This window comes from Protopterus annectens, chromosome 3.part0, assembly GCF_019279795.1.
Source record: "Protopterus annectens isolate FY-2018-M chromosome 3.part0, PAN1.0, whole genome shotgun sequence".
Lineage (NCBI taxonomy): Eukaryota > Metazoa > Chordata > Ceratodontiformes > Protopteridae > Protopterus > Protopterus annectens.
Genome location: NC_056731.1, coordinates 883,070,030 through 883,095,057, shown reverse-complemented (window position 1 = coordinate 883,095,057; position 25,028 = coordinate 883,070,030). Strand labels below are relative to the sequence as shown.

The following is a 25,028-nucleotide window of genomic DNA, read 5'->3' as shown; positions in this document are numbered from 1 at the left end:
TCACCTGCGCATTTGAGATGTCCGGGAGGCTACACTCGGCTGGGATAGTTATCTCTCCTTTAGGGGAGAGGGGTGAAGTTTGCACTGAACCTGTCTGCCAGTATGTTGGCAATGTCTGTGGGTTCAGTGATTTTTGTATCATTTTGGACTAATTCTGAGCATATCTGTGAGTTTCCACCCAGGTTCCTAACATAGCTGAAAAAGGTCTTATGATTGTCCTTTGAATCCATGGCAATTTTTCTCTCAAAATTGGCCTTAGTTGATTTTATGAGTGCTCGTATTTTTTTACTAATAATGATCAGGGGTGACTTCCCTTTTATGGATTTTGTTCTATCATGTAATAGCTTTCTCCTCTTATTGTAAAGTTTGTTAATGGCTGGGGTCCACCAGACTGGACGTTTGCCCTTTGTGGAAAGAGTCTAGGTATTGTTCTGTTTTGACAAAATTGGTGGTAAAAACTTTAGTGCTGAGTGATAAAACACATACTGCTCCCCAGACTACCTATGCTCGAATGGAGGCAAGGGCACTGCCATATATGGGAAGGATGGGAGTGCACGGCTAATATGGGCTCTCCCTTCCTGGGAGAGGAAACCTGAAGCCTGTCTACCGTATGCAGCATATATGCCCGACTAGCTGTATGCTGCATGAACAGTGAGCCCCTCATTCAGGAGGTTGTGCATGCACTAAAGCGAGTATTCACAGAACTGCCAATCCTACTGTGTGGCTATGGGAGTTAAGGCATGCAGCATGACACGAACATTTAAGAAATACAAAAAAAAAAAATGTGTAGCAAGCCCTTTGGCTGATCACATTTGTCAGAGCAATAATGGAATAGTTGATGGAATTAAAGCTACCATGTTGGAAAAAAATGATGCTCATTTTAAATCTGGGGAAACTGTTAAGCAGTATTTGCAATTTATAAAAGTCTTTACATTTTGAAGGTTAATATAATGATTTCTAATGGATTAAATGTAGATTGCATTAAAAAGACTTTTTGAATAATATTTACTAATATAATAATGTTTATCTAATTGTTTTTATTGATGCTTGCTTCATTATTAATTAAATTATATTTAATGACATTGTATCTGTGGTTCTCCTTCCTCCATGGAAGGCATTGTGGCAAGGCACTATAGGACTAAACTTTGTTTTTTATTCATGTGACTACTGTATAGTTGTTTATTAGCTATTCATTTATTTCTAGTAATGTTAATGTGTGCACCTTTAAATAAGACTGCATATAGAACCTCAGTCTGTACAGCTTAAGTGTCTGCCCCTCACTGCTAAGACCGTTTCTGAAAATTTTAGATGAAATGAAGCAGGTAAAACAGAACATTCTCACAGATCCGTGCTTAAATCTTCATACGTGGGCAGTGAATGAAAGAACCACTCTTGCACCTCAGATATCCGATTAAAGACAACAAACACTTCTAGTGGTACAGTTAAGACATCAAGAAAACAGGTAGTTAAGTGAACAGTTTGCAACAGATATAAAAAATCTCATAAATCCAAATGTTTCTAATGTTCCCATCAGCTGTGTAACCCCTCCCCACCACCACCACACACATACACCTTGAATAACTGACTAAGCAACAACTTCCAAAGGATGGGTGTGAAGAGCCATGAGCTGTGAGGCAGCAACAATAGCAGCTGCACCTCTAGTTGTCCTGTTACTGGCAATTTTTATTTTTTTAAAATTATGTTATGTTAGTTGCCAGCTGCTTTTTTCTGTAATTCAGCAAACGTTAAAGGAAGGATGTTGCTGTGCACCTTTGTCACACAGATTAGACAGACTTTCCATGGGGCATTTCTTTGTTAACTGTCAGTATGTTCGTATTGCCTGCAGCATATCCAAAGATTTATTTTCAAATGAGATGCAATGGACTTTAATCTGAGTCTTACTTAAACTGTTTTAGTGCTAAACTGTATACTCTAGTTTATGTCATTTCCGAACACGATATATGCATCACTTCATTTAATAGCAGAAGTTATGGAGACAAAAACTGAATGTTTAATGCATTAATAACTAAAAGAAAAGGTTTGTTTTATAACCAAGTGGCTTCCATTTGTTAGGAAAAGCTGCCATTTTCAGTGACAGGTAGCACCTTTTACAGTTATTTTACAAGTTTAAGTTTATCTACTCAAGGCTCTCCATGGGCAATCTGCCTTTAGTCTGTGTGACTCAGTGAGTGCTTTAGAAAGTCTGTGTAAGAATAAGAGGAGCCTGTTTGAAGACAGGTGGTAGGTGATTCCTAACAATTTGATGAGATGCTTTCTTGTACATGAAGGTGAGGGTGCATGGAACAGCCTTACTGATGAATTTGTTGGATCAAAAAATAGAATTTAACAATGCTTACAAATATATAAGATATGTTTATGGTATGCAAGCATGTGAATTAACTAGGGCCTGCAGTTTAAATGGAATGTGCTTTGTAAGAATTATCTACTGCCATAGAATATGCAGCTATGTTTTAATATCTTAAAACACATTCTGTTTTTTTGGGTTTTACAGGTTGTTTTTGTAGCCATTTTGCTGCACAGTCACTTGGAGTGTATACAGCCACTTCTCATTCCTGTCCTCTCCTTGTACATGGGGGCCCTGGTTCGCTGTACCATTTTGGGACTTGGCTACTACAAGCACATTCATGACATGCTTCCTGACAGGAGTGGACCTGAACTAGGAGTAAGTTTAATGCTGAAGACTCTTCTTTTTGAATCTTTCTAACATTGCTGAATTTACGACTGCTTGTAAAGAATGTGATTATTAAATTCAGTTTATATATAAATATTATAGTGATATTATACTCTTACAACTTGTTGGGGCAGCTTGGCAAAGACGCATAGAAACTGTGAATGACCTAGTGCCCTGGATGCTTGAAATGTTGGTAGTAGTACTGTATGAACCACTGGCTAAACTGTACAGTTTCATATAGAAAACAGAATGATTTTAATTCATAGGACCCTTGCATGGGATTAGCACTTGAGATCTAGGATGATCCAGTCTAGCCTCATCAACACATATAGAACACGGCTGCAGAATTAAGTCAGCTCAGCATGCAGATACTCCCCCTACCCACAATGCACCTTGATCTTCTTTCTGTTTAGATTTCCTTTGCTGCTGTTGACATCCTACTGAAGATGGCCTCAGGCTTCTTGTTTTGCATTTTTGATCATGGCTAGTGTCCCGTTTTCATTGAAGTTTCGGCTTCTCGTGGGTTAACTTCTGTCAAGTGAGATAAAATTATTTTTGTGGTTTCTAGTAAAATTCTGGTTGAATTTAAACTGATTTGATACAGATGTGATTGTTACCATCTTAGGTCGTGATTTCAAATTCTGAGTCTTATCATCTACTCCATAGCATTTATCATGTAGTGATTGCTATATTTAACTTTGTTTAGGTTAGCAAGTCTCTGTGTGTTTTTGGATACGTTTTCCCAGTATTAAAAACTCATCTAGTGTTAAACAACAAGAGAAATGTGGTCACAAAATACCTCCTGATGACCACCATGTGTGTGCGTGATCTGTCTGGGTTCACAGCACTTGTAACATGTTTGAGACGTTTGTGACACCTTTGACAAGAGAACTCTTAAGAAATGTGACAAGCTGGTATTTAAAGGCTTTTTACCAAAGGAGAGGATGATGATGAATTTTCCTCCTCCCTGCATCCTAGGGAACCACAGTCAGACTTTCAGAATCCCAGGTCCATTGAGAAAGGTGTGATTGCAAAGGAAGCTATAGTTCAGTCCCATTCAGCTTTTGTGTTTGTGAAGAAGCCCAGGCAGGAAGATAGGGAGTCAGTTTCTAGCGTGAATGAGGTTCCTACTTTGATTATTTCAGATAAGAATAGTCCTAAGATTTGTATGAAGATTAGCTTGTCTCCCTCTGCTAGGTCCATTAGGTCTACTAAGTCTGTTTTGGGTCATAAAAGTGTTACTCTGAGCATTTATTCTTCTAAAATGATGAAGGCTGCTGTACAACTACAGGTGAAAATAAGAGTGATCTCTTCCCTCTGTATATCCAGGGAGGTCAGGGATTCAGCTTTCTCTTGTCTCAGTTACCTTTCATTTCTCATAAGACACTGTTTTGGTGCCAGTTGTGACAGGAATTGAGAGCACCTAACCAGTACTGTAGACAGTGATGATAGCTGCTTTGGCATACTATGTGGTCAACGTTATTGTTCATAGTCCATTCTTCCTGCATTGACACTACCACTTATGCTTACTGGATCACTGCCATTTAGTTTGGAGCCAAACTCCTTCTTAGTTCCTGGGATTAGAGCTGCGGATTTCAGGCTCATGACGGAACCAGTACTGTCTGTACACGCACAGCCTTCAGTTTTGGGGGGTGAGGCGGTTGTTGCCATTGTTGAGAATAGTGGACCTGTCATTGTGAGTAATGGCTGACCTTTTGCTGCCAATTAATTTTTCATTGCAGGCATCTATGCTTAATGGAGTCAGGTCAGCTCCACTAGTGCCAGAGTTCTTGGTACAGACTGGGATTTTGATATTGACCCCTTTTGTTGGCATTGCACATTTCTGTACAAGGGTTCCCTTCAATGCCAAAGGTCTTGTTCACTGCACTCTTGCAGTCTCTTCTCCCTAACAACCTGTGGACATAAGATTGAAAAGTTTCTAAAGATGTCATTACACTGGGCTTTTCTGGGATTTGAACCTGGAACCTTTCACAGCCATAGAAAGAATTATACCCATATCCCTAAACCAACAAGCCACTCTAAAAGAATTAGTATTTTCTTAGGTAGGCAGTAGGCTTGCTGTCCTTGTGGAACATTTTAAGCTTAGCCAGTTTCTCTAAAGGGTAAGATTCAAACCACGTACTTTGCCTGTGTGAGGTAAACACCTTAACCATTATGTCAACCTCCAGTCAGAAAATTGGGCTTAAAATTATATTTGCCTTATATATGTCACCCCTTCCTTATCACTTATTGCCCCTCCTTTCCATAGATTAATAGGCAAGTACTAGGCTAGTTGCCCTTGTGGGCCATTTCAGGCCTAGTCAGTTTTCCTCGGCGGTGAGAATCAAACCGCTGTACCTTGTGTCTGTGAGGTAGAAACCTTAACCATTATGTCAATCCCCAACCCCATAAAACGGGGTTATCAAAGGCCTGGTTCTTCCTCTGCTGTCTCTTGATCCTCAAACCTGTCTCCACAAAGGAAATCAATGAAGAACACATGCAAGAGGAAGCACATTGACTCCCCCTGGAGTTGCCTATCCCAGATACAGAAGTTGAGGACAAAGGTGCTTCACCAGCATTCCCTCCAGATGAGTCCATGTTTGTGGAAATTGTATAGCTGATATGTAAATGAGAGCCATGGCCCTCTAACTTACCTTCATCTCCTTTGAAGATGTTACAGCGGGCTTTCTAGTCTGCTTCCTCAACTTCCTGGTTGGTGCCCCCAGAGGACAGGATGATTTCTGTTGTAATCAGGGGAGCATGGAAAGATCCCATTTTGGTGGGCCCCATTTCCAGGAGATGGAAACCTTCAGCCACCTAAGGATTAGGACTCTTTGGTGTAGACCCTGGTCTTAGATTCCATTGCCATTGTAGTGGCCATAAAGAAGGAGCCTGCTCCCAACACCCAGTGATTCACCCCCTAACAAGGAATTCAGGACTCTGAATCACTATGGGAAATTTATTTATTTATTTATTTGTTTTACATTTATTTTACATTTGTTGACCGGGCTAGTCTAACTGGATATATGTCCATTTTCAATAGAGGCCCGGGGAGAAAAGCTCCAATGGAATATTACATTGTTTATACAGAATAGACCATACAAGATTAGAATTTAAAAAACAAAGTTAGACAATATATGCAATGTACAACTATGATAGTAGCAAACAAGGAGAAAAAAGTTCTAATGTCTTTATACAAAGAAATAATAATAAAAAATATATATATATATATATATATATTTTTTTTTACCGTGGTAGTACTGTGTATATGAGATAACATTTCACTACATAGATATTAAGAAAAGGAAAGTTATGAGGGTGTAGGGTAAGAAAAAGAGACAGAGTAAGAGGGAAAGTTAATCTGGGTTGGTACAGGGGCAAAGCCATTGACTATTGAGATGCATAGTTAGTTGTCTTTTAAAAGTGAGAGTGTAGACAAAGATGTGATATCAGAGGGTAGTTTGTTCCACATTTTTCCAACAGAGTTGGAAAAGAGGCAGTCCCCTGCTGAGTTATTAGGTTTGGGAGTATAAATCAGTAGTTTGTTTGAGGAGCGTAGCTGTTTCATGTTCTTGTAAGGTATAACAAGGTTAGAGAGTATTGGTATTTTAGTTGGTTGGTGTAGAATTTTATGAGCTATTAAGAGCTGTTGAAGTATTAATTTGTTGGTAAATTCAAGCCAACCTAGTTGTCTTAGGTTCAGGCAGTGTTGAGTTTGAAACTGGGATCCTGTAGCGAATCTAGCAATATTATAGTAGGATGTAGCAAGTTTCTTCAGGTTGCTTTTGGAGAGATTAGTATAGATGGGGCAGGCATATAGAAGAGTAGAGATGAGGTGAGATCTAGCTAAGATGGTTCTTGTTTCATGTGTAAGGTAGGGTTTGATTCTGTAGAGGGAACCAATTTTTTTGTTAACTACTTTTATTGTGTTGTTGATGTGTGAGTCAAAGCTTAGATTGTTGTCAACAGTTATTCCTAGTAATTTTGTTGTTGCGTCAGGAGAAATGAGAGTGCTATCATTGGATGTGAGAGAGAAATTAAGTGGTGTACATTTACGGGTAGGTGGGAACAGTAACAGTTTGGTTTTCTTGGGGTTGAGGAGAAGGCAACGATCAGAGAACCATTTTTCAACAGAAGAAAAGGCTTTTTGGGTAAGAGACTGAAGTTCATTTTGAGAGGTGGCAGTGCAGATTATAGTAGAATCATCTGCATATTGTATGCAAGCGGTGTTAGGGATAGCTGATTGGAGGTCATTAATAAAGATTGAAAATAAGAGGGGGCCTAGTATAGACCCTTGAGGTATGCCTAAAGAGATAGGTAGGAGATTAGATAGTGAATTCTTCCAGAGTACTGCCTGCTGACGGTTGTCAAGATAAGATGTGAACCAAGTTAAGGAAGGGGTGTCAAGTGAGAGAGATTTTAGTATGTGTAGGAGGAGTTTATGATTAACCATGTCAAAGGCTTTAGATAAGTCAATGAAGACTGAAGATGATAATTGTTGTTGCTGTTGTGGTTGATGGTGTTGATAAAGGAGAGTAAGGCAGTGGTAGTACTGTGGGAAGGTCTGAATCCATGCTGGCTGTTAGCAAGTAGACTGTTTTGGAGAAGGTGGTTAAGAAGTTGTTTGTGGATACATTTCTCCATAATTTTGGCTAGAGGTGATAGTAGTGCTATTGGGCGATAGTTTGAAAGGTCATTACATTTCCCCCCTTTGCGTAGTGGGATAATGTGAGATATCTTCCAGACAGAAGGGAAGATTCCTTCATTAATAGATCTATTTATTAGAAATGTGTGTATGCATCATCCACATTTTCTATTGAGCTGAGAAAATGCTGGAGCAGTTGCCAGAGGATGAATTTGGCTTTAAGATGAAGTTGGCTTCTTAGGAAGCAGCTATTATTTCAGAATCCATCCCAAGAATCTGGCTCATAACACTGCAGGTGGAGTAACAAGGGCTTGGAGTACAGATGGTACTGTCTGCTGTCATGGCTGGCTGTGCTTAAACTGACTGGTGAAAATTTCAAGGTATCCTTTATTCATAGATGTTCAAGGCCACTGACTCTCATAACCGTTCTCACCTTGCCAATGCTGTCAGACCACACAACCTTTCTAAAGGAGGATGATTACAGTCAGTCCTGGTGTAAATTTGTGGATGCCCATCCAGTCATCTAGTTTGTTTAAAAGAACATGGTAAGTTGTAGTGCTTAGCACTACAGGGAAGTTTACTCCAGAGGTTTTTGAAGCTCTGGGCTGTAAACGTGTTCCTCTACCATGTTTTATCTATCTGTCGGTGAAGATTTAGGTAAATGGTTCTAGTGCTGGTGTAGATACTGGACTTGTGGAGGAACAGATGGTCCAGGACAATGAGATTGCTAATGGTACAGTAAGTGAGACAGAGATCTCCTCTCAAAAGTCTGTAAGGCACTAAATAAAGGGATAGAGCTTCCAAGCCTGTTTTAGTAGTTCAGGGACTTTAGGCCCTCTACAACACAAAGGAATGATGTACTCAACTGGCCTGATCAATACTGAGTAGAAGAGAGTGATTACCCCGTTAGACTTTAATTATATTCTTCTAGCAATTAGGTGTGATAAATAAAAAGGTTTCCTGACCACTATTGTCACATGATGGTCAGAAGAGAAGAAGCTATCAACCTGAGTATCTACATCTCTAGCTCCATTTTTGTTTGTTGAGGAGTGTGTTTTGTAGACAGTATAGGAGTACTGGGTTTAGCATTTAGATTGAGCCCATGTTATTAAACCAAAAGTTTAATAGCGAGAGTAGATTCTGGAGGGTTTGGTGTCATATGGTGACTTAATAAAAAAACCTGGTTTGCAATCGACTACAAACTTTGTTAACCAGAGGTTTTGGCTCTCTGCCTGGAGGTCTAAGGAGTAAATTCCAAAAAGACATCCCAGCACCAAGCTCATCGCTGATCACTTTCATATTTTCTGATGAGGCACCTGCAACTTACAGTGTGCGGGTTATATATTTCAAAAAGTTTACTATCCATCTTACCACATATTGGTCTGTTTAAGTATTTACATTTTGTATGATGCCAGAATAAGGAGTAGTTGTTACGGCCATGGCCTGGTCAAAATCATCCAAGTGCACTGCATGGCCATCATCTGTATAACCCTTTTGAAGAAATTTCACAGATTAAGGTCATAGGATTTATCTTTGCCAAGCCAAACTATTGGGGGTCAAATCTAACTAGATTTTTGATGTCACAGTTTAAGGTCAGTTATAATACATTCCAAGGCTTTACATTTATTAATGCTTCCTTTAATGTCACTGACCATTTCAGGCCTAAAGTGAGAGAAAAAAACTGCAGGAGAGTAGGAGAGAAGGTAAATCTGTCACAGCTGGGGGTGTCCACATTGAGACACTACATCATTCCTTTATTGGACTGTAGAAGACTCATTGGCAGATGTAGGTCAAGTGAAACCCTCAGCAGCAGAGGAACCAGGAGTTTGGGAGAGAAAAAAATGACATAGCTCTGAGACTTTCCAGAAAGGATGCCTACCAAGAGCCATACCTTGAGGCAGAAATAATGAGCAAAACCATGAATTTCATGGATGTTCATCATGTTTCACTGTTGCAGTCAGTACTCTTGGGTTACGCTGCTGGCAGGCTACCCACAGTCAGCCTGAATTCCAAAGTCTTGGTCCGGCGTCGGTTGCTGTCGCCTCTTCCCTGACGTCAGTGCGCCAGGGGTATAAAAGATGCAGCTGACACCATTTTCTTCAGTCTTTCTTGCCGCGTGGTGCCCAAAGCAAAAGCAGTTCACAAGTGCCGGTCGGCCGACTCTTGAGATTTTCAAAATCGAATTTCAGATCCGAAGTCTTCATTAAAGCTAAGTACCCCGTTGGGGAAACTTTTTTCTTGTTCCAGACCGATGTCAGAAAAAGTTAACAAATGTATTTCTTGTGGGAAGCAAATACCTCATAAGGATTTTCATTCTTACTGTATTCCTTGCCTAGGCCCTGATCACTATGTTGCTAGCTGTCTGTTTTGTGCTAGATTTAACCAACGCACTATTAAACGTCAGTACGATTTTGCCTTTCATTACTTTGGCCGAAGGTTTAATTATATAATGCTGTCAGAACAGCCGACAACCAGAGTTTGTAAAAAGTGCAAAGAAAAGGAAAAGGACAGGCATCCGACGTCCAAAACCGACAATGAGGCCCCCGCTAGGCCAGGCGCCAGTTCGCTGGTTCTCAGTGAGGCGCTTTCGCAGCCCCTGACGCCCACTACCTCAGAGCCATAGGCCGCTTCCGACTCACACGTGGAGCCGACTAGGCCTCTGGATACTCAATGTATTGGACTCTCAGAAACTCGGAAACTATTCCCTCAGATGGGTCCGGAGCCGCTGAGCAGGCATCGGCTTCTGAGGGTGTTTTCAGACCTACACAATTATATGTCAAGCCAACCTCAGCTTCAAAGACAGACTAAAACAGCTCTAAAGACAAACAAGTACAGCATTCTCCTGGACAGACTTCCATGCCTAAGAAACAGATGCTTAAAATGGCCGAAGACCTAATTACTTTGATCAGGGGTTCCCATCCCCCTCCTGATAAGAGGCCTAGGCAAGAGACAGAATATGACTCTTCTTATCAGGTTTCAATTTCCTCTGACTGTTCTTCTGAACAGGGATACTCTTTTCCTCCCTGTGAGGATTCTGATGCTGAAGAATCTATTCCTTCAGCCTCTCCTCCTGAGGATTATTCTTTTGGGGAAATCCTGCATACCATGAGGGAGCATTTTCACTGGGAGAGCCAAGATTACTCAGAATCTAAGAAAAGGCTCAGAGACTTTCTTTTACTACCTCAGCACAGACCTCTTGCTATTCCACCTGTTCTAGACATTGTAGATGATGTTTTTTCAGAGTCCGGCCTGTCTCCTGACTCTTTACCCCCTGCACCTGCTAAGCCAGACAGATACTACAGGGTTCCAGACTCTCATAAATTTCTATATAAAAACCCTGCTGCTGACCCAGAAACAATTTCTCAGGGTTCCAAAGGGGTCAAGGCTTCCACTGCAAAAAAAACCCTGTCCCCTCTGATAGGGATTCTAGGACACTGGAATAAAAATATAAATATATCCACACTATTACCAATTGTTCTCCGGTTCCACCAATAAGTGCCCACGACTGCCAAAGAAAATGGTATATCCACAATTTATTAAAACAACAATACGTACTGATACGACAAAAAACACAACAGAAAAAGCGTAGGGCGATACAAAGTTAAGCGCTTTCAACCAAATCAGCTGGTCTTCATCAGAACTAAAGCATGTAACTGTTCCACTGTTTAAATAACTTTTGTGGCGCCAAAACCACTCACCGTTCCTTAAAGTTACATTGACCAAATGTTTACATATTATATTTACATCCCATGTAACACCATAAAAAATGCTAACGAAATTTACTCATGAAAATGTTATAATCGACAATTACTTGTAAAATAATCTTAAATTACTTTAAAAAAAAAAAACTTGAAAACTTGAAAAAAGTATTAAAATATTGCTATCACCAAGACCTTATAACTTTCCTTTTATGTACTTTTTTCAACTTATTAAAGCTATAAATAAATTAATATTGCTTGAACTCTACCTGGTATAATAATATATAGAAATAATATATAAAATGTATATGCACATGGAAGAAAAGACACATAGTAAAAAATTAATTAAATACTGAATAAATACTGGATAAAATTAAACTCATTTAAAATCATGTGAAAATTTTCCATTATAACTTCTTAATATACTTATAAGTTAATCCTAATGACTTATTAATATACTTATGGAATATATATATAACTAATACTTGAACAAGGGGATCTAAAATAATCAGTATGTTCATCTATCAAAAACCAAAACCAATACTTTCATAAATATTTGACTTTATGGACGTAATAATGATTTGATTGAAATACAGCCATTTAAGCCTGGTGGGGCGGTGGCATCCAACCATATTTGCCACCATGTCTCTTTATATGCTAATAAACTCTTAAAGTCACCACCTCTTGGGTCTATGTCTATAATATCAAGAATACTAAACTTAAGTTGATGTTCGTCACCTTTGTTATCTATATGTCGATATAATGCATTAGTTTTGTCTTTAGTCTAAATGCTATATATATATATGATCATAAATTCATTTTTTAAGACATCTTTCAGTTCTTCCTACATAGAAGCTTGGACATATGTTGCATTTGGCTAAGTATACCAACATTTTGGTATTGCAGTTTCCTTGTCTACATCTTATAATTGTCTTGTGCCCATTCCGTAATTTTATTTTATTTTCCTGCGACATGTATCTACATTGGTTACAAAATCCACATTTCTTGCTTCTATTGTTGTTATTCATGAAACTACTTTTCCTATCATACTATTATAGTGACAATTGATGTTATAGACTTGTTCTCCTGCATCCCAAAACAGGAAGGCTTAGAGGCCTTTAACAACAGTTTAGTGAAGTACACCAATCTAGAGTGGGATGAAATCTGTCTATTAGTAGAGATGATGTCCATAGTTTTGGACAACAATTTTATTTACTTTGAGGGAGAATATTTTAGGCAAACCAGGGGGGTAGCTATGGGGGTAGCATGTGCCCCCATATATGCCAACCTGGTTATGCTTAACTGGGAAGATAGTCATCTGTTCCCCAGTAATATATTAAATACTACTCTAGATTTTTGGATGACGTCTACAATTTATAGGAAGGAGAACAAGACATGCTACTTCAATTTATTAATTTTCTTAATAGTAGCAGTGATTATTTGAAATTTACATATTCATTCAATAAAAATGGATTACCATACTTGGATACATTTATATAGTATGATGAAGGTAAAGTTCATTCTAAAATTTACAGGAAAAGTACATTCTCCAATAATTACCTGGATTATTCTAGTTGCCACCCTTCTAAAGTTAAATACAATGTCTTTAAGGGTCAATGCATTCGAGCAGCTAGAATGGTCTCTGACTATGAAGAGATGAAAATTGAATTGATATTTATTAAAAAACTATTCAAACAAAGAGGATATCCTGAGAAAATGATGGATGAGATTATTGTTTATGTTATTGGACAGTAGAATATTAAATACAAACCATTATTGGGAGCTGGAAATATATTTATTAATAAATTTGATAATAATATGTTCAGGAATAAATCAGCTTCCAATTTTCAGAGAGTTTGTATATTACAATACAATGTAGGAGTAGATAGTATTAAAAGAATAATTTATAAATTTTGGCACTTAAGTACTGACACGGGTTTAGTAAAAATACTGGGAACTAAACCTAATTTTATTTATAAAATGGGAAGTAACATGAAGTCTTTAACAGAGCACAGATACATTGATACGAAAAGAAGTTTCATGAATAACAACAATAGAAGCAAGAAATGTGGATTTTGTAACCAATGTAGATACATGTCGCAGGAAAATAAAATAAATTAGAGAATGGACACAAGACAATTATAAGATGTAGACAAGGAAACTGCAATACCAAAATGTTGGTATACTTAGCCAAATGCGACATATGTCCAAGCTTCTATGTAGGAAGAACTGAAAGATGTCTTAAAAAACAAATTTATGATCATATATATAGCATTAAGACTAAAGACAAAACAAATGCATTATATCGACATATAGATAACAAAGGTGGCGAACATCAATTTAAGTTTAGTATTCTTGATATTATAGACATAGACCCAAGAGGTGGTGACTTTAAGAGTTTATTAGCATATAAAGAGACATGGTGGCAAATATGGTTGGATGCCACCGCCCCACCAGGCTTAAATGACTGTATTTCAATCAAACCATTATTACGTCCATAAAGTCAAATATTTATGAAAATATTTATGAAAGTATCGGTTTTTGATAGATGAACATATTGATTATTTTAGATCCCCTTGTTCAAGTATTAGTTATATATGTAATTCCATAAGTACTTTATAAGTATATTAATAAGTCATTAGGATTACCTTATAATAGTAATAATATTACTAACTCAAGTAATTACCCAATTACTAACCCAAGAGTATATAATATAATAATAATGTTATAATAGAAAATTTTCACATGATTTTAAATGAGTTTAATTTTATCCAGTATTTATTCAGTATCTAATTAATTTTTTACTATGTGTCTTTTCTTCCATGTGCATATACATTTTATATATTATTTTTATATATTATTATACCAGGTAGAGTTCAAGCAATATTAATTTATTTATAGCTTTAATAAGTTGAAAAAAGTACGTAAAAGGAAAGTTATAAGGTCTTGGTGATAGCAATATTTTAATACTTTTTTCAAGTTTTAAAGTTTTTTTTTTTTTTTTTTTTTAAGTAATTTAAGATTATTTTACAAGTAATTGTCGATTATAACATTTTCATGAGTAAATTTCGTTAGCATTTTTTATGGTGTTACATGGGATGTAAATATAATATGTAAACATTTGGTCACTGTAACTTTAAGGAACGGTGAGTGGTTTTGGCGCCACAAAAGTTATTTAAACAGTGGAACAGTTACATGCTTTAGTTCTGATGAAGACCAGCTGATTTGGTTGAAAGCGCTTAACTTTGTATCGCCCTACGCTGTTTCTGTTGTGTTTTTTGTCATATCAGTCCGAATTGTTGTTTTAATAAATTGTGGATATACCATTTTCTTTGGCAGTCGTGGGCACTTATTGGTGGAACTGGAGAACAATTGATTCTAGGGCACTGGACAGATGGGGGGAAAAAGTTTACACTTCTGCTACCTTGGCTGTAAGGGCTTTAAATTGTCAGTTTCATATGCTTAAATATCAGCAATACTTAATGTCACTGCTTAAACAGAAAACGTTGACAAATTCTGAATGTTCTGATAACAAGGAGGAAATGCAGGATTTATTGCATGCAGCTGAACAAGTGGGAAAGCATACTTTGCAATGTGGTTTTGATTCACTGGAGGCGTCTTGCAGGGCCGCTGTTACGGGTTCTGTCATTAGAAGGCATGCATGGTTAAAGGAACAGAATCTGCCTGATCATGTTAAAGCAAAATTATTGGATGCTCCATTACAGCATGATACTTTGTTTGGTGTTAAGGCAGAAGAGGTGCTGAAGAAAATGGAGGATAAAGCAAAATCCATGCAAACAGTTAAGGATTTCCTACAGGTACAGCCACCCAGATTTAGCAGGAACTGGCCGACAAAGAATTGGTCCTTTCCAGTGTCAGGCCACAAAGAGGCAGATACAGACACCCCAGAGGCAGATCCCAGCCCCAAGGCTCATACAGGCCTAAACAATGGGGTGCTCCTACCTCCAAAAGCGGAGAAGACAAATCACAACCATGCAGGAAACAGTCCCATTGACTTTCCTCTGCCAGAACCAAGCACTTATCTTTTGGCAGCCCCCTTAGGGGGAAAACTAGCACTTTTTTCACCAAATTGGCACACGATTACCCAGGACAAATGGGTCTTGAAAATAGTGTCTCAGGGCTACAGATTCCACTTTCACACCCTGCCAAGGGCAAAAGGTATGCCAGACCTACCACACAATCAATGGGCAGTGGCACAAAAACAAGTTTCATCCCGCATGGACATGAGGGCCATTCAGCAAGTACCAGAAGAAGAGCAAGGACAAGGATTTTACTCAAGACTTTTCTTGGTGCCCAGAAAGGACAAAGCCTGGAGACCAATACTGGACCTGTCTATTCTAAACACATTTCTGCACGTTCCAAATTTCAAAATGTTGACTCTGCAGCAGCTACTATCCATGTTGGGCAAGAAGGCTTGGCTTGTAACTATGGACCTAAAAGAGGCATACCTGCATGTCCCAATCAGACAATCTTGCAGAAGATACCTCAGAGTCATAGCTGGCTCAATGCACTACCAATTTTCTGCACTGCCCTTTGGTTTATCTACTGCTCCCAGGGTCTTCACAAAATGCCTGGCACCAGTAATTGCATTTTGCAGACAAAGAGGAATTCAAATATATCCTTACTTGGATGACTGCCTTATTCAAGCAGAGAACAAAGACATTCTACTAAAGCATCTGGCATTTGTAAAAAGATTACTAATTTGCCTAGGGTACACAGTAAACGAAAAGAAATCAAAACTAGTACCGTCTCAAGAGATAATATTCCTGGGTGCAAGCTTAAATACAACTGCCCAGATGGCTTATGTCACGCCAGACAAACAAAGACAACTGACTTCTTACTTCAAAATGTTGGCAACAAAGACCCAGTTATCTGCAAGAAAAATTCTGCAGGCTTTGGGCTTCAACGCATCCTGCATTCTACTAATTCCATATGCCAGACTGCATATGAGAAAACTACAATGGTATCTAAAAAGTGTTTGGACTCAACATTGCCACAGCCTGGAAACATTAATTACCCTCATTCCCTGCCTGCGGCAGGAGTTTCGATGGTGGGCACAGGCCTGTCACCACAACAAGGGACAGCCATTCACTTTACCCAGAGCCAGGCAGACACTTACAACAGATGCATCAGATTATGCCTGGGGGCCCACATGGAAGGAAAATGTATTCAGGGCACATGGCCCACAAGCCAGATGCATCTTCATATCAATCAAAAAGAGATGCTAGCTGTTCAGAATGCCCTGACAGCTTTCAAGGAAATACTTCATCCAGGACAACTACTGATAAAGACGGACAATACTGCAGTCATGTGGTACATAAACAAGCAGGGAGGCACACATTCCTATCCCCTCTGCAGACAAGCCATGACTTTGTGGGACACAGCATTGACTTATCAAGTTCACCTGCAAGCTCAATTCCTGCCAGGAAAAATAAATACTCTGGCAGACGAACTAAGCAGAAACCTCATGGATCCCCATGAGTGGAAACTGGATCCACAAGTCTTCAGCATGATAACAAGGAAATGGGAATGCCCAGACATCGATCTATTTGCCTCCCCTCACAACTGCCACCTACAGAGATTTTGCACGAGGATTTATCACAAGCAAGCATGGAAAGTGGATGCCCTATCCTTCAGCTGGAAAAACCTAACAGTATATGCCTTTCCTCCACTGTCTCTCCTCCCCAAGGTACTCCTAAAGGTCAGACAAGAGAAGCCAAAAATGATACTGATTGTCCCAGAATGGCCACGTCAGCACTGGTACCCAATTCTAAAGAACTTGTCTCAAGGTCCAGTCTGGACATTGCCTCAAACTTCTCACTTACTGACCCAACAAAACAATCAGATCCTGCACAGCCAACTCTGGACCTTAAATCTGGCAGCATGGCGGATAATGTAGCCATTCAGAACACTCCTCTCTCCAAGGTTGTAATGGATGTTATCTTGGAGGCCAGGAGGCCAAGTACCAGAAAATCCTATGCAGAAAAATGGAAGAGATTCTGTGCTTGGAACCAGGAACAAGGAACTGACACGTTTATACCAAATAGTCCTCAGATTTTACAATATTTAACTGAGATGCTGGACAAAGGCCTATCCTTTTCATCAATTAAGATTCATGCCTCTGCCATTTCAGCCCATTACAATATGGAACCACCTATCTTTTCTCATCCTTTTAATAAGGCAGTACCTCAGAGGGGCCAAAAACATAAGACCTCCAAGGAGAACACCAATACCTGCATGGGACCTCAGTTATGTCTTGGAAAAGCTCACACTGCCTCCTTTTGAGCCAGCCTCAACAGCAGATATAAAATTCTTATCCTGGAAAACATCTCTGCTCCTAGAAATAACCTTGGTAAGACGAGTCTCGGAGTTACAGGCACTCATGGCTGTGGAACCCTTTATCATTTTCCATCAAGACAGAGTTTCTCAGAGGACGAACCCTACTTTTATGCCTAAGGTGGTGTCCAGTGTAGCCCTTAATCAACGAAACAAGACTCTCAGTAGAAAACCACTTAGCAGAGGAGAGCATCATCTTCAATCAATCCTTGAAAGTATTTTGATTTGATGATGATTGATCTGCTCTGCTCCTTATATTAAAGTGGTTTTCTACTGAGAGTCTTGTTTTTTGTTTATTGGAGTTTTTATTTTATTTTTTTTTATAGCCCTTAATCAAACCATTCACTTGTTTACCTTTTATCCAAACCCACAGAACAAGGGGGAGAGACTTCTGCATTCTTTGGACATACACAGACAGCTACGCTTCTACTTGGACAGAACTAAAGCTTTCAGAAAGACTGAGCAACTTTCAGTGGCATATGCTGCCAGATCACAAGGAAAGGCTATCTCAAAACAGACTATTTTGAAATGGATAGGCCATTGCATTCGTTTCTGCTACTCACAGCATGGCAAATCAGTGCCTAAGGGCATTAGGCCACATTCTACCAGAGCAGCAGCCACTTCAGCAGCCTTTCTCAGAGAAATACCAACCAAAGACATCTTAGAGGCTGCAACTTGGAGTTCAGTGCACACTTTTACAAAGCACTACCACTTACCTCTCTACTCTAAATCCAGAACAAGCTTTACCACTGCAGTTCTGCAGGGCCTCATAGCCTCTCCTAATCCTGTTTAGCCCAGTCACCCATCCTCAGCTTTGGGATTCAACCCAAGAGTAATGACTGCAACAGTGAAACATGATGACCATAGTACAGTGGTGTACCTACCATAAATGTAGATGTTCGAGTGTATTCACTGTTGCAGTCCAGGTTACCCTACCACCATCCCCCTTTCATTTGCTGGGTCTTATCTGCACTTCTCTATTCTAGACAACCTATGTGGTGTATTTGCTTGTAGATGAAGGAAATGTTTACTTTAGTGCATGCATGTTTATTGGCATACTCTATTTAGCCTACCCTTTTGGGTCACCTGACATCTGGGGCAAGAAAAACTGAAGAAAATGGTGTCGGCTGCATCTTTTATACCCCTGGCGCACTGACGTCAGGGAAGAGGCGGCAGTAACCGACGCCAGACCAAGACTTTGGAATTTAGGCCGACTGCAGGTAGCCTGCCAGCAGGATAACCCAAGAGTGATGACTGCAACAGTGAATACACTCGGACATCTACATTTATGGTGGGTACACAACTGTACTTTCCTAGTCTGAAGAACAACAGCAGCAAAAGAATTCCTGAAGGCTTGCCTGACTGTACCACTCTGAAGTTAGTTAGGGTTTCTGTCCCTCCATCTTCATGTATTGATAGCTGTCATTCACGATAGGGGGATTCAGATAATCATATCCAGAGGCTACAGGATCCTGTTGAGTATCTCTTCCTAACCTTATTTCACTTTGTTATATGGCATCCCACCCCCATCAGAGGAGTGTGACTAAAAGGGAGGTCCTCAATTGTATCTTAAAAAGGACCATCCAGGACTTATCAGAATACAGAGAATTCAGATACTATTCAAGGTTCTTTTTGGTTCTAAAAAAATACCAGACCTCTGGTTGATGCTGTATACCAGCCTTCTCGACAAATTTATTTCCAATGAAACATTCTGGATTTTCTCAGTGTAAATTACTTTTTCTTCCTTCTCAGGAAAACACTGGATGTACACTATCAACCTCTGAGTTGCTTATTTGCACATAAAGATGTCCAGTAAATCAAGGAGGTTTTTGTCCCTGTGGATAGGAGACAGCTGTTACCAATATTAAGCTGTACTCTTTGGTCTCACCACAGACCTCTGAGTTTACACGAAATATAGGGCTGTAATCACAGAACACCAGAGTCTTTCCCTACTCTCATGACTGTCTTCTAGCCACATCATTGCTTAAGTCTAGTGTCAACACAGAGTTTCTACTATTCACATTTCTATTCTTAGTCAAAATGATGAGGTGTACACTGCAAAGTAAAGAGTGGGGCCATCTCAAGCCTTCACTTTTATTGGTTGCCTATCCTAAATACTTATTCTTAGAAAGCCAACCTGCTTCTAGAGAGGATGCCCCTGATTCAGTGAGTTGTTATGCAATTTGTCCAGCATGCATCAGCTCCTTGACAGCCTTTGCCTCAAGTGTGTATGGCTTTTAGCAGCCAATATATTTCTTGAACCTTACTCCAGACATCACATGAGAATCCTACAATGGATACTTTTTGCTAGTCGTGCCATGTTTATCCCCTTACTCTGGGCAGTCCCTTCCCTACAGTAACAGTCATCACTGATGCCTCAGATGTGGGTTGTGCGAGGGCACTGTTAGAGCATGACCATTCAAAGAGCCTGGATGCAGTGGGAGGCTAGTCTGCACATGGATGTGTTGGTACCTACTTACTCTTCAAGCCTTCCAGGATCCTCCTTGCATAGTGCCAGTACCACTCAAACAGACAATATGGCTGTGGTGTGATACATAAAAGCAGGGTAGAATGCATTCATATCCCCTGTGTCTAGAGGCCATGAGGATGTGTGAATGGGCTAGAGTGATAAACAATTTTCTCATCGCAAACCATATTCCAGAGGGAGCTAGTTTACCCAACGCTAGGCTAGTTCACTCAATGCTAGGCTCAACCAATGTTTGTTTATGCCAGTCAAGTGTTTTTTAAGCTTGTCATTTGCATGTAAGATGATTTGTCTAAGGAGGAAACATTGTTGCATCTTTTTTACATCCCTGACCAATGGCAAGTTCAGCAACTTATTTTCCTTAATTGCACCTGAAGGTCAGTGTACCAGGGAAACCTATAGTCCCAAAATGCCACACCCCACATCTCTGTATGCCTTCCCCTCAATTTCCCTTTATTCTTAAATTTCTCTATAAAGTGAGTTTCAACAGATCCAAAATCATTCTCATAGCCCCATTTTGACATCAATAAATTTGGATCCCCCAGCTGTGACCTCATCACCTGGAGAAGTAGCTGTGTCTAAAGCCCTTCTGAAACTTGCTCTTGTATCCATCCAATATGCCTCAGCTGGATCTTCATTCCATTTTTGCTTAACCACTTTGGTTCTCCAGTTTCTCTGATGGAGAGGATGCTGCATACCCTCCTAGGGTCACCCAAATCCTTACCTCTGCCCAGAGACCCAGTACCAGGAAAGTGTACATCAGCAAATTGATAAATATTGTGGTTTGTGCTGCTTTCAAATGCTGAGCTCTATTCTTAGCTAGATTTTGAAAATGGACTTTCATTAAGGTCTACCTCTCAGCTATATCTGATTTCTGTTAAGGATTCCATAGTATTTCTGTAGCTTCCCTTAAACTGTGTAAAAACCTTTCTTAAAAGTACATAGGTGTGTACTAGGCTAATGGCCCTGGAGCCTTTACAAGCCTAGCCCATAGGATTACCCTGGCATCGTGCCACCCGACCTTGGTTCCCAGTGCCTCTGTCGAGTAAAGCCACTGGAGTGATCTGTAGGGTGAATTTTTCACATCCACTCATCAAGATTTCTCTTGAAGAGGGCCAGTGAGGTTGCTCTGCTTGACATGTATGGGAAGTCTGTTCCATTGCATGGGCAGTCTCTGGGTTATGAACTTGTCCCTCCAGCATGTTCTGTTGATTGTGGTAATGAGGTTGAGGTCTCTTCAGCATGTGGTACGGTGGGATTGGGATTTCTTTGGATGTAGCATTTCTAACAGAGCTGGATCAGACATGGCTTTGTAAGTCAAGCAGAGATCGCCTTAAGTAGGCGATATGAGACAGAGAATAGTTGGAGTTTTTTGAATTTGTCCATATAGGACAGAAGTTTAAGGCCTAGGATCCTGTTTGTGAGGTACTTTTGCGGGCTCTCCAGTTGTTGCAGGTGTCTAGTGACTTACATGCCAAATGGCGCATTGTACTTAATGATTGGTCTAATGAGGGAAGAGTAGAGGGAGACACTGACCTCTTCCTTCCTGGATGCAAAGCCCTTAGTAATAGAGTCTTATCAAAACCTTGTTCAAGTATTCTTTACCGCCAGGACATGAATTTTATGTTGGAAAAGTAGAGAATTAGCAAGACACACACGCAGACACACTTTGAGCCTGCATCTAGAGTGGAATTGAGGCATTTATCTCAGAAAACTACTTTTCTGGTTGCAGTAATCTGAGACGAGAGAATTTCAGAAATGCATGCATTCATTTTCATTGACTTTTCACAAAGACCGAGTGGCCCTGCAGAGAAACCCTAAGTTTATAGTAGCCACAGAGTTAAATTTGAATCAGACCATTAAACTCCCCATTTTTCCAAACAAATCTAATAGAGGGTGGCATGTTTTACATTGTTTAGATGTGCCTAGACAGATAAGGCTTTATCTTGACAGGGCAAAGTCACTCAGAAGACACCAGTTATTTTTGTATGTTGCTAATAGATTGGTTTCCAAAGTCTATAAAGTCACCCTATCCAGATGGCTCACTGAGTTCATTAAATTCTGATAAGGAAAATATGGGCAGTTCTTTGACATCATGTGTTTTTTTATACACATCTACAAAATACCGTAAGCTAGATGTGATTTCCACAAGGTCCTCATTCACTGTGACTGTATTATATTGAATGCTTTCTTAATGCCTCCCAGGTGGTTGAGCTGGGGACTCTGTCCTATGGCTATTGAAGCTGATAGACTGGATTATAGATGTCAGTTTATCCTCTTTGTCATACCCACTTGCCTTCTCACAACCTTTTCTGGTGAGGCCTAGAGGAGGCTGTCCTAAGTTACGAAGTTTGCTTTATGCTTAGTTCTACTTAGTTGTGTTACATTAGTGTACTGCGTCTTGAGAGAAAGAGGAGCACTGTGCATTATGGATAAGGAGGAGGAGTTGGAGCTGTGGAAAATTTTATGTGAGGAACAGACTTGTCTGTTGCTAAGTCATATAGGTACTGAAATGGTTGGACTTGGATCATCTAAATCTGTCGCTACTGAAAATGCATAACTTTCATATATCTTTTCCACACTCTGTGGTATGTCTTTTACTTTTTAAATTCTACAGTTGAGGAAGTCATGCCACACTTTAGTTTGCATTAGTATCCCTGCTACTAGTTCAGATGACTTGCACTCCCCAACAGTCATCATTTCTTTTCACCTTCTCATTCTGTCTTGTTACTCTTGTTATAGTCTTTGTAGAAAAGTATACCTGTTTGAAGAAAAAAGAGTGCAAACTTTGTATGTGCTGCTGCAGTCAAGAGGTATTAATCAAAATAAAAAAATCTGTAGCTGCATTTTTGGTGACTTTTGATGCAGAGAAGGTGTTCAGCAGAGTCAGCTGGAGTTTTATGAATGGAACAATGGTAGAATTTGTGTTTCCTGACAGAATAATACGGTTAATTAGGAAGGATATATGAAGGATCTGAGGCAATAATTAAGGTGAGAGGATTCTCTCAACAAGGAAACAAAGTAGACAGGGGTGTCTTCTTCCCCATTGTTATTTGCTTTATATTTACAGTCATTGGCAAAAAAAAAAAAAATGAGGGACTCTCAAATTCAAGAATACAACTGGTATGTTATTCAAGAAAAGTTACCTTTATTAACAGATGATATTATTTTGTACTTGATAAATCCAGAAAAGGACATTTTGGTGTTGTCAAACATTCTGAAACAGTTGCGAGTTTTTCAGGATATAAAATAATGAAGGTAAAAGAAAGGCTATAACAGTAGACTGTGTACATGCACATTAATTTGTTCTGCAATACCCATATTCAAGGGGACATATTAAGATAAGTATTTAGAAGTATGGATTAAAAGGATTCTATTATAGCAGCTAAGGATATGTCAGAAGAGACTGAAAAGATAATACAAAAACTGAGAAGCTGGAAGAGATGGATAGTAAAGAAAAAGCAGTGAAAATGTTTCTAGTCTCTTCAATTTTATATACAGGCCGGGCATATTTTTATCAGCCAGAGGAGTTCTGAACCATAATTCATAGATTTGAAAGAATTTATTTGAGAGGAGGAGAAGAGGACAAGTGTTAAGTGGAATATATTGATTCTTCCTGTAGAACAAGGTGGTTTAGGATTACCTGATTTGAATTGGTACTTTAATGCTATTCAGTTAAGGCTCACTTATGTAATACAAGCAGAAGGTTATACATCAAAGTGAAAAGGGATGATAATGAAGTGCGGGAGGGGGAGTTTGAGAAGTGATTAGAGAATAGGATTTTGAATGCAGATCCTTAAGGAGAAAACAACAACCATATAGAATATTACATTTATGACATAGCAGTATATTTTTCTAAGAAATAAAACAGCAGTGGAAATGACTGCATCTAGGTGTACATACTATAGACATGAGCGTACTGGAATTTACTGAGAAAGTTAGCAAAGGAATCATGGTATTGGGAGCAAATAACTTGAGAGGGGAAGGCAATATAGTGGAATGAGGCCAAGCAAAATTTGGATTACTGGTTACAGACTGCCTTTCCCTACCAGGGATAGAGTGTAGGCAAAAAGAAAGAGATTAGGGAGACATTGCCAAATGAAAGACTAGCTCTGATAGAATTGTTAGTTGAGGCTAGAACAGAAGTTGTCAAAAAGGGATAATTAATTTGGCATACAAAAATATAAAACATTGGATGGTAACTATAAGAACCAATCAGTTGAGGTTAGAAATCCTTGGGAAGAGGGAATGAAAAAGCAATATGCCAAACAACAATGGAAAGACATCTGTATGGTTCCTTAATATGGAACCAAAGTCCAGACGGTTTAGGATTTTTGCTTGGAGGTATTTGCATTATGTATTTTTATACCCAAAGCAAACTTCAGAGAATTTGTCATCAGGTAGATAGCAAAGCTGGAGGTGTGATGAGGCAGAGAGAGGTAACTGGGAACTTGTTTTTTGAGAATATAATGAGTTGGCAGATTTTTAGAAGTCCCTACAGAGTACTTTGTCAGAAATGTTGGGGGAGCAAATAGCTGTAATTATTATTTAATGCTGCCTATAATAGTCCTGTCAACCGTTAGTCCCCAAAAGGCGGATAGACTTTTCCAGCAAATTATTTTCTCATTTTGGATCTTATTGAGCTGCAGTCTCTACCTCTTTGCAAGTTGTTAACAAACTGTTGGTGAATAACAAACCCAGTACCCCCCCCCCCCCATGGGCAAAAAGGGCAAGGTATTGGAAAGATATGGTAATTCTGTTGATTCTTTCTTTTTCCACGTTAGCTTGCAGAACTCTTAACGACCAGGCACATACGTAGTTTATTCTGTTTTGTGCAGTTTGATGGGCATACTTTGCCACATTTCCTTCAGAAGGTAGCTCCTTTCTGATTCCTGTTGTTTGTAATTTGTCCCAAGTATGGAAACATGCTCTGAAGAGTGTGTATGAGTGTGAAGATGCTGTTTTTAGGGCCACTTCTTCAGTTTTACAGAGATATGTCTGTATATGTAATTGAATGTTTGCCGATGACTTAAAGGCTGAAATTTTGAATTCTACTTTAGACATGGTAATCTTGTTTGGCCATTCTGCTATGCAGGTCCTCAAACAATTTGATAGAATTTAGGGAGTACCCAAGATTTTTCAAGCCCCCTT

At 39.3% G+C, this 25,028-nt stretch overlaps 1 protein-coding gene across 1 annotated transcript in view; it reads left to right on the top strand.

Moving 5' to 3' along the window:
- ANKH (ANKH inorganic pyrophosphate transport regulator) overlaps positions 1-25,028 on the top strand; it is a 1,474,332-nt gene that overhangs the window by 971,011 nt on the left and 478,293 nt on the right. Inside the window, exon 5 of the mRNA XM_044065217.1 lies at positions 2,513-2,683. Within this exon, the coding sequence (XP_043921152.1) occupies positions 2,513-2,683 (171 nt within the window). The remainder of the gene's footprint in view (positions 1-2,512; positions 2,684-25,028) is intronic.